The 10,501-nt window shown below is 61.4% G+C and overlaps 1 protein-coding gene across 1 annotated transcript; it reads right to left on the bottom strand.

The window, feature by feature from the left end:
• Positions 1 to 5,274: 5,274 nt before the first annotated feature.
• Positions 5,275 to 5,877, bottom strand: LOC308535526 (ras-related protein Rap-2c-like; the record flags this gene model as incomplete). The annotated part of the gene is made up of 1 exon (XM_081114453.1): positions 5,275 to 5,877. The coding sequence occupies one exon, from the start codon at positions 5,875 to 5,877 to the stop codon at positions 5,275 to 5,277; it is 603 nt and encodes a 200-aa protein (XP_080970579.1).
• Between the last annotated feature and the right edge of the window lie 4,624 nt (positions 5,878 to 10,501).

Here is a 10,501-nt window from a genome sequence, read left to right as displayed (position 1 = left end):
CCCAGGCCCCACCACTTGGAGGTGGGATTTGGAAGAACAGGAGAAAGGGGAACTCTTATTCTTCTAAAGCAATCCAAGGATTGTTCCAGACCCTTCTGCAGGGTGAGCTGCCTGGGGACTTGAGATTAGTTTTAACAAGAAGCTGTCCTGACCTGGCCAACTCAGCTCAGTCGATAAAGCACCAGCTTACGGACTGAAGGGTCCCAGGTTTGATTCCAGTCAAGGGCACATGCCCGATTTTGGGCTCAATCCCCAGTAAGGGGCGTGCAGGAGGCACCCAATCAATGATTCTCAGCATTGATGTTTCTATCTCTCCCTCTCCCTTCCTCTCTGAAATCAATAAAAATATATTTTAAAAAATATATATCTATATATATAAAAGTCTAAGTGACCAGCCGACCAGTAGCTATGACGCACACTGACCACCAGGGGGCAGACAGTCAATGCAGGAGCAGAAACCACAGGCATGGAAACATGGAACAGATTGATGAATCTCAGAGAGAAGGGGGAAGTAGGGGGGGAGGGGGGAGGGGAGAGGGCAGGAAGAGATTAACCAAAGATCTTATATGCATACTAGAGTCCCAGTGCATGGCCTGGCCTGCGCCCTCTCGCAATCCGGGACCCCTCAGGAGATGTCGGAGAGCCGGTTTTGGCCTGATACCTGCAGGCCAGGCTGAGGGACCCCACTGGTGCACAGCACTGGGCCTCTAATCTATAATAGTGAAAGCATAATATGCTAGTTAGACCAGACATCCTTCAGGATGACCTTCTGGATGACGCTGCGGTAGCTGGGGCCAAGGCAGAGGCAGCCACCATGGCGGGTGGCGGGGGTGGGGTGGGGTGGTGGTGGTGGTGTCAAACCCCTTGCATGAATTTCGTGCACCGGGCTTCTAGTATATATACAAAAAAGTTGTCCTGCTGGCATTCATCCCGTGCCCCCTGTCCACATCACTCACCCCTGACCCCTGATCACCTGATTGTGGGGATCGGGGTGTGGGGTGCAGACTGCCCAGCCCTCCCTGTGTGCTCTGGTGCTGATGCAGCCCAGGGTCCTCCAAAGGCCACAAGCTCCCCACATCCTGGGACAGGCGTGCCAGCCTCGGGCCAGGACCGCCAAGGGGGATGGGTGTGGCCACCGCCAGGGGGGTCTCCATGGTCCCGGAGACTGCGCAGGACGGTGGGGGGACACAGCCTCAAGTGAGTGTCCTGGACACTATGAGGCAACAGAAACCATGGCCACAGAGCAAGCTCTTGGGAGGGGGACCCCTACCCCAGGGGAGCCTTGGAGAGCAGGTCCCTGGGACCCCGGCCACCTAGGCTTTGCCGTGGGCTCTGGGTGGTTGCAGACCCTGTCTGGACACCTCGCCCTGGAAGGTTCCACAACCAGCAGCTCCTCCTCCCCTGAGCCGGCTCTGCCCCCTAGTGGGGGGACAGGATGTTCTGTCCTGGGCACGTCCCTTCCCCTCCCCTGGCCTCCTGAGGTGGTGATTTAGGAGCCGGGTGACTGCAGAGCCTTCGGACCCACTCAACACCCGGTGACCTCAAGAAGCCGCCAGGAAAACGCGTGGAGGAGACGCGGACTTCCCGCTGAGGCCCTCGCTGAGCAGCTTGAAACCTGCGAACCGTCTCACACTCTTAGGTGAGCACGCAGCTTAAACGTGTACGTTTACCTTGTCGCTAAGGGCATGCGTAATTTCTGGGATATTGCCAGAATTTTAACACTGACCTTTCATTTGTTAATTTTCAAAATATGTTTTTATTGAAAACTCTATTTTTATTTTTAAATATATTTTATTGATTCTTCACAGAGAGGAAGGGAGAGAGATAGAGAGCTAGAAACATTGATGAGAGAGAAACATCGATTAGCTGCCTCCTGCACATCTCCTACTGGGGATGTGCCCGCAACCGAGGTACATGCCCTTGACCGGAATTGAACCCAGGACCCTTCAGTCCTCAGGCAGGTGCTCTACCCACTGAGAAACACCAGCCAGGGTGATAGCTGTATTTCTAAGAAGAGATTGGGACAAAGACATGCAGAGGACAGATGTGAAGACGTGGGGTGGGGACAGATGTCTACGAGGAGGGCAGAGCCAGCCCTGACCTCACAGATGGGCAGCTTGCTTTCCTCAGCCTGGACTGAGGCTGAGAGGCGGTAACTCGGGGGTCAGTGCTTTGGGATGTCACCTGGGGGTGCCATGCCCTCACCTGGGCATGTTATATTCCCTAGCAGAGTAACCAGGTCCTGCCACACCGAGGGGCGGGAACCACGCCAGGAGGCAGGGCCCTCGGGTCTCAGGCTGCCCGCCACAGGGGCTGTGTGAGACCCCAGAGCCACGAAGAAAAGGGCGGCACATAATTTCAAAGCTGGCAGAGCGAGCGGCATGTCACAGGGAGGAATGGGGCGTCATTCACACCCGCCACCCACAGCATCTGCGCACACACCGGCATCACAGCCATGGCGGCAAGAGCTGCTGCCGTGCCCACCTGCGAGTGGCCATGTGAACGCCATGCCACTCGGGAACCAGCACCCATTTCCTGGTTATGCTGAGCGTGCACGGAGCCGATGCCAGCATCACCACGAAGGGTGAGACCCCAACCACCTCCCAGCTGACAAGCTAGCCGCCCGATTTCACAGGTCCTCACCTGCGGGTCTCCGGGCCCTCACCTGGGGGGTCTCAGGTCCTCACCTGGGGGGTCTCAGGGTCCTTTTCTGGGGGTCTCAGGTCCTCACCTGGGGGGGTCTCAGGGTCCTTATCTGGGGGTCTCAGGGTCCTCACCTGGGGCGTCTCAGGGCCCTCATCTGGGGGGGTCTCAGGTCCTCACCTGGGGGGTCTCAGGGCCCTCATCTGGCGGGTCTCAGAGTCCTTATCTGAGGGGTCTCAGGTCCTCACCTGGGAGGTCTCAGGGCCCTCACCTGGGGGGTCTCAGGGCCTCACCTGGGGGGTGTCAGGGCCCTTAGCTGGGGGTGTCAAGGCCTCACCTGGGGGGTCTCAGGGCCCTCACCTGGGAGGTGTCAGGGCCCTTAGCTGGGGTGTCAAGGCCTCAATGGGGGGTCTCAGGGCCTCACCTGAGGGCTTCGGGTCCTCTCCTGGGTCCCCCCTGACAAGCGGGGCTCTGCTGCTCAGGGCATGTAGGACTGAGGTGACTGCAGAGGAACTGCGGGCAACCCGTGTGTAACACACGGAGTTACACATTAGCAGTAAGAAGAGAAAGAAATCGCAGTGTGTGCTAGTGGGTTTTTTATTGTGTGTATATTGGTAAGTGCGTGCGTGAGCATGTGTGCACGTGTCTGCAGACACACTCAGAAGGCAGCTTCATACAGGCTCCCGAGGTCACAGCGGCGGAGCATGTGGGCCCGGTCACTCGTCATGTGGCCCCGCCAGCCAGGAGCAGCCCTGCGCTCTGAGCTGAAATGCGGGTCTGAGTGGGAGGGACCCAGGTGGTCCCGGGAGCCTAGCGGGAGAATCGCTATTTGTACACTGTTTCCTGGACGGGCCTGTTATCCAGGGGGAGGCAAGACCCCGGAGGCCTCGGCAGGGGGGGCCAGGGGCCGGGGAGGGGTCACCAGCTTCCGGTTCTTGGGGGTGGTGCTGGTCACTCCCTGTTGCTTCCTATGCAGCTCAACCCGTCCGTCCGTCCGTCCCTCCGTCCGGCGGTCCTGTCTGCTCCCGCAGGCAGAAGGGGCAGCTTTGGACATAGGAGCTCAGGCCCTGAGGGTGCTTCCCTGCCCCGGCCCGCAGCCCTCCTCCCTTCCCTCCCTATGAAATGTCCCCTGAAGAATGATGGCCCAGCCCTGGCCGGTGTGGCTCAGTGGATAGAGCGCCGGCCTGTGGACTAAAGGGTCCCGGGTTCGATTCCAGTCAAGGACACATGCCCAGGTTGTGGGCTCGATCCCCAATTGGGGGGCGGGGGGGCGTGCAGGAGGCAGCTGATCAATGGTTCTCTCTCGTCATTGATGTTTCTATCGCTCTCTCCCTCTCCCCTCCTCCCTGAAATCAACTAAATATACGTAAGAAATGATGGCCTAGAGGGGTGTGAGGGGACAGAGGGCTAGAGAGGGGAGTGGGGCAGCTGGGTCCCAACTCCCCCACCCCATGTCCCCATGTCCTGGGAGAGGGAGAGAGGGGACAGGGGATGCCCCAGCCGGCCCTCCTGGGGGAACTGCCAGGCACTCCTAGCTTCTCAGATGGATGTAAATGTCATGTTCAGATAAAACCCTTTCTCCAGTCAGATGTCACATGCCACATAAACAGCACTCAGAGCGCTGTGGCCTCCCTCTACACGTGCCGCGGGCGGCGTGGGGCTTTCCTGTCCATTTCTCCTGGAAAGATGCTCCGATGACGAGGTGAGGCCTTCAACCTGAAAAGTGTGTCTCGGGGCAGGTGAGAGGGTTCTCTTCGCGAATAAGCACAAGCAACTCGCAGCCGGACGGACGGACGGACGGAAGGTCGCAGTTTAAGGTTCCAGAACAGCCTGCGCACCGGCCAGGGCAGCCTCTGGCCTCGAGGGCGGAGGTCAGACCCGGGACCGCATGTTCTGCTTCTCTGTGGGCGTCGGTGTCCCGTTACTCACACACATACTGTCCTGCAGCCGAACAGAGAATAGGCACCGCGGCGGAGAGAATTTTTGCAAAAACACACAGGGCCACCTCCCTCCAGTGACCAACCATTTCCCGGAAAATAAGAGAAGCAGAGGCAGCGTGGAAACTGCCCCAACTGCAGCTTCAGGTGTTGGAAACGCAAACAGCGAAACCACCAGCTTCTCAAGTCGTTGCTGCTCCTTCAGCTGGAGAACAAGGCAGCTCTGAGCCCGTTGTGTGAGGGCAGCTCGCCCCCCCGCCCCCCCGCCCCCCCACTATCCCTCTCCAGCCGCCCGGCCTCAGAACTATATTTAGAGACACAGGGGAACCTCACTCTGCAACGCAAGGCCTTAAACGAGGGGGGCCAGGCCTCACTGAATCGAAAGCTAACCGCTAGCTCACGTCCTCGACCAATTTCAAATGTCTGATGTGGATTTTTTTTTAAAAAAAACACCTCTGTAAGGACCGCGGCGGGAAGAAAAGGCTGGCGCGCTCTCCACAGGGGGGCGGGGTGGGGGGGATGTGAGGTTGCTGGTTTCTCAAAGCGCCGTCCGTCGGGGAAAACAGCTGCAGAGGGTTCCCCGAGGGTCCCGAAGCGCGCGGGGCGGGCCAGGCTTCCGCTCCCGCAGGAGCCGCTCGGAGGCGGCTGGACGGCTCCACAGGCGGGTGCGGGCTCCGGGCTTCGCCGCCGCGCATTAGCCGATGAACCTCTCCGACGGCCCCGGCCCCGGGGCGCGCGCGGGCGCCGCGCGGGCCTCTGCCTCGGGCGGGGCCAGGGCCTCCATCTCGCGCACCACCTGCGTGAACACCTGGTCCACCATCCGCTTGCTCTTGGCCGTGACCTCCAGGAACGGGCAGCGCCACTCGCGGGCCAGCGCGCGGCCCCGCGCCGTCAGCACCTGGCGCTCGGCGTCCAGGTCGGCCTGGGTGCCCACGAGCACGAGCGGCACGGCCCGGGCGCCCCGCAGGCGGCCCATGCGCTCCCGCAGCGGCCGCACCGCCGCGAAGGACGCCTCGCTGCGCACGCTGTACAGCACCACGAAGCCGTCGCTGTTGCGGATGTACAGGTCCCGGAGCGTGACCAGGTGCTCGGCGCCCACCGTGTCCACGATCTCCAGCAGCGCGGGCGCCGCGTTCACCTCGATGAGCTTGCTGAACAGCTCCTCCACCGCCGGCTCGCAGCGCTCGGGGAAGCGGCCGCACGCGAACTGCGTGGCCAGCGCCGTCTTGCCCACGGCCGCGCTGCCCAGCAGCACCACCCGGTAGCCCTTGGCGGGTCGCGGCACCAGGCCGGCCATGGCGCACGCCCTGCGCGGCGGCGGGAGGCGAGGAATGGCGCGCGGGGCGGGGCGGGGGCGGCGGGGGAGGGGAGGGACCCAGCGCAGGGGAGGGGACGCGGGGAAGGGGGGCCCCGGGTGGGGCCGCGCAGGCGGGCGGGCGGGCGCCTGCGTTAGATCAGGCCCCGATCTGCGCCCCGCGCTTGGGGCTCACCCCGCCCCCGCCCCTCGTCCCTCTCGGGTGTCTGCCAGCCCCGGGCCTGGAGGCTCCACGTACTCCGCCCCCACCCCCCAGCCCCTCAACCCAGACTCTGATCCCTCGCGGCCTTCCTCCCACCGTCCTGGGACGCAGCTGCCCTCCGTCCAGGCCCCGGCTCGCCTCCCGAGAAGAGCCCCTGGGTCTGCCCAGGAAGGTAACCCGATCCTTCCACGTCGCCCCGGAATGCAGCTTTCCCCACCCCTTCCCCACCCGAGTCTGCCTGGTGTCCGGGAGCCAGGCTGGCCTCGCTGAAGGTCAGGCCTGACTGGCTGCACAGCTGGGCCCTCTCCAGGCAGGGAGGCCCCAGAGAGGGGGAGGCCCAGAGAGGGGGAGGCCCAGAGAGGGGGAGGCCCAGAAAGGGGGAACCTGGAGGGAGCTTCAGAGGAAGGCCCCTCCTGTGCCGTCCCTCCGTCCCTCCTTCCCCTCGCTCTGCCTCCCCCCAGCCCCTCTCGTGGCTGCGCAGGCCCAGGGGACTTTGCTAAAAGGTCATTCACACTTCACCGCCCCCAGGACCCGCCCTGCTTTCCACCGGCCTCCTGGCCTAGAGCGTAACTCACCATCCACCTGCTCCCTTCGCCTTGAAGAGTGCACCTGTGCGTGAAGGTGAGCGCCGGGGGGTGGGGAGGCTGGGGGTGGGGAGGCCGGGGCGGGGACAGGGGGCTGGGCAGAGAGTCCTGGGATTGGTCACCCGAGGAAACCCCACCTCTTCTCTGGCAGCAGGTGCCTTAGGACTTGAGGGCGGGGTGGGGGCTGCAGGGGAGGTACCCAGCTTCCCCTTTCCCTGCCCGACCCCCTCCGCCGCTGACCCAGCCGGAACCCCCGCCTCTGGCAGCACAGGCCGGAGGTGAAGTCCAAGGGCCGAGGCTGCATCTTCCCTGGGGCACCAGTCTCTCCCGTGGAGTATGAGCCCGCGGCCAGCACAGCCCACACCGGCTTCTAAACGGAGGGCCCTGCCGGGCTCTGCCCGCCACGTAACGAACTGAAAGCCGATTGGAAAAGACGCGGCGGCAGACACCCCGGAGAAGCGCGGCTCAGGCCCGGCTTCCGCAGCTCCCACGGGTGACTGCGGAGGGGACGCAGCGGAACGCAGCGGGGAAGCCCTGGGAGCCAGCGCCGTGGAGGCCCCGGCCGTGCAAGCTCGTGCAGGAAGGCAGGGCCGGGCCTGAGCAGAGATGTGAAGTCATTACGCGTTAGTTGTTTAAAGAAATAATTTGTTGTTGTTGTGAATCCTCACCCAAGGATATTTCCCCATTGATTTTTAGGGAGAGTGGACGAGAGAGGGAGAGACAGAGAAACATCGATGTGAGAGACACCCAGCCTTGGTTGCCTCCTGCACCAGCCCTGGCCAGGGCCTTGATCGGGGAAGAGCCTGCAACCGAGGTACATGCCCTTGCCCGGAATCGAACCTGAGACCCTTTGGTCCTCCGGCCAACACTATCCACTGAGCCAAACTGGCTAGGGCCTAACTCTTTTTTTAAAAAAAATGTTTTTCCTGATTTTTTTTTTTTTTTAGAGAGAGAGGGAGAGGGATAGAAACATCAAGGAGAGAGAAATATCATCAATCGGCTGCCTCCTGCACAGCTTCTACAGGGGGTCAAGCCCCCAACCCGGACATGTGCCCTGACCAGGAGTCGAACCGGTGACCTCTTGGTTCCTGGGTTGATGCTCAAACATTGAGCTACACCAGCGAGGCCCAGCTCTCTTAATTTACGTTCCCTCCAAAAGCAGAATCTATGACATGAGACATGATCTTATGGGCAAACCGTTTACTTTTGGAAATGATGTCGGGGGTCAGGAATGGGACCTTGGAGGAGAGAAACCGGTGACCTGCTGGGGCCAGAGGCGAGGCACTGCGGGTGCAGGTCTGAGCAGAGAGCTCACCCCGTGTTTGCGCGATGACGGAGGGAGGCTGCAGAGTCGGCCTGGCTCACCTGCTCAGCGGGTGGCAGAAACGAGGCCCCGGGACCGCAGTCTAGGTACCGCCTGGCCTCCAGCCCCAACAGGTGCAGGGAGGGAGGAGGGCGAGTTTGCTGCCCCCCTCCTGGGGGCGGCGCGGCCCCTCCCTGCGTGGGGTTCTCCTGCCAGCGCTGGCCCTGCACCGGGGCGCTGGCTCTGACAGCTGGTCTGAAGAGCGTGATCTGTTTTAGACCCGAGTTCTTTCGGGAGCCGCTGTAGAGAGGTCCCAGGACACACAAGGAAAACCCCTCAGGTGAGAGGCAGTGGAGCCCAGCAGTGACAGCGCGTCCAGCAAACAGCAGGTCTGCGCTCAGGGCCCAGCGGTGGGAGAGAGCAGGGGGCAGGGGGCAGGGGGCAGGGCCCTCCCCTGGGCCCACGGGGCTTCCCCGAAGGAGGACAGAGACCCGAGCAGGCCCAGGGAGAGTGAGCCGTGGGCCAGGCGGGTGGGGGTGGCGTCACAGGTGCTGGCCAGGCCTCTGCGGGTCTCTGTGCTCTGGCTCCTCCAGGACCAGACCTTTGGGCCGGGTGCCCCGGTGCCCTGCACAGCACGGAGCTGGGCACACCAGGTACGGCCATGGCCGGGCACGGCCGGCACCCAGGAGCCCGGGCTCCCGACATCCCCTCGGAGGCCCGGATTGGGCCTGAGTGAGCCCAGCTGTGTGATGTCAGAGAGGAAGGGAGAGGAACAGATAAAAGCATCAATGATGAGAGAATCATTGATCAACTGCCTCCTGGACGCCCCCCCCTCCCCTCCCGTCCCTTCCCCTGCCCCACTGGGGATTGAGCCGCAACCTGGGCTTGTGCCCTCATTGGGAATCGAACCGTGACCTCCTGGTTCATGGATCGATGCTCAACCACTGAGCCACGCTGGCCGGGTGCACCTTGGATCACACCTGGGTGTGGAAGCTGTACCACCTCACAGGATCTGTGACCCGGCCCTGGCCTGTCTTTCTAACCCTGGACTAGGACAGGGATAAAGCAAAGCATGATGGGAAACACCAGCACCCACTTTCCCCCTGAGACAGCGATGCTTTGCATGGGCTCCCATGTGTGCCCATAAAGTGAAGTGCTATCCAGACGGGACATTTTTCCTCATGTGGGGACGTGCTGTTTCCCTGGGAACATTCCTCCGCTCGACCTGATCTCGAGCCTCCGGGGCCTGGGAATGGCCTGGGAAGCTGGGAGATGGAGGCCCCCGCTTGCCTGTTCCCTGCACTCCGGGTACGGGGTACCCCGGAGTTGGAGAAGCATCATCCAGGACACAGTGTAGAGTAGACCCTGTCCCACCACATTGAGAGTTTAACCAATTCTACGTCTAAGCGATTTCCAAATAGATTTTCCCTACTCCCCCCCCTTTTTAAAATATATTTTTATTGATTTCAGGGAGGAAGGGAGAGGGAGATAGAAACATCAATGATGAGAGAGAACCATTGATCAGCTGCCTCCAGCGCGCCCCCAACTGGGGATCGAGCCCACAACCCAGGCATGTGCCCTTGACCAGAATCGAACCCGCCACCCTTCAGTACGCAGGCCGACGCTCTAGCCACTGAGCCACACCGGCCAGGGCCCTTTTCCTCGTTTTGCAGTAGTTTACATTAACCAGTTTGCTTTTTACCCACAGCCTTTGAGCACTCCTGTTGCTAATCACTCTGGAGCCAATCACTCCCATCTTTGGGGAGGGCAGCTCGCAGAGGGGGCAGCTCCCCCAGGGGCAGGGCCTTGGAAAGAAGGGGAAAGGAGGCCACAGGAGGCACCTTACAGAAGAGGCTGGTGAGGGAGGAGGGACACGCAGGCGGCAGCTGGACGGGCCGCCATGAGGTCAGGTCAGGGGGGATCTTCACCTGCAGGCCTCCTCCCTCCTCGGCCTCTTCCTGGCTGAGTGGCCTCGGAAAACCCAAGGATCAGTTTAAGCTGAGCTCCTGCTGTGATAGAAATCCCAAATCAAAATGGGATTCCACTTAGAGGGACTTAAAATACACCAAGGCCTGGGAAGAGCGGCTGCCTGGGAAACAGGAAACCTGGCTTCCCCTTCTCTGGCCTCCTGGCCCAGGGAGGTCTGCATTCCAGGGGCCCAGGCCCCGGGGGCGGACACGGGGAGCCTGGAGCCCGGGCATCGCTGCCAGTGACGAGCGGTGAGGAAATCCAGGACTCAATTCTACTCCAACTCATTTTATTACAAACCCATCCTTGTGTTCCAGCATCAATGGCTAATTCGTACACCTCACAGCACTCCGAGGCAGAACACATTTGCACACCCAGTTCTTTCTCAGCACATCAACTCCAAAGGAAAACCTCTTTCGAGAACCCCATCCCCAGGCCAAGCCCATCCCAGGAGAGCACCTAGTAAACCGGAAACCATGTGTCAGGAAACCGGCCATAGACACACTTGAGGTGCGACTCCCAAGGAGAAAGATTGAGGCCAACTGATGT

Source organism: Myotis nattereri (genome assembly GCF_964212035.1).
Source record: "Myotis nattereri genome assembly, chromosome: 1".
NCBI lineage: Eukaryota > Metazoa > Chordata > Mammalia > Chiroptera > Vespertilionidae > Myotis > Myotis nattereri.
Note: the sequence above shows the minus strand (reverse complement) of the source record. Positions and strands in the feature narration are given on the sequence as shown.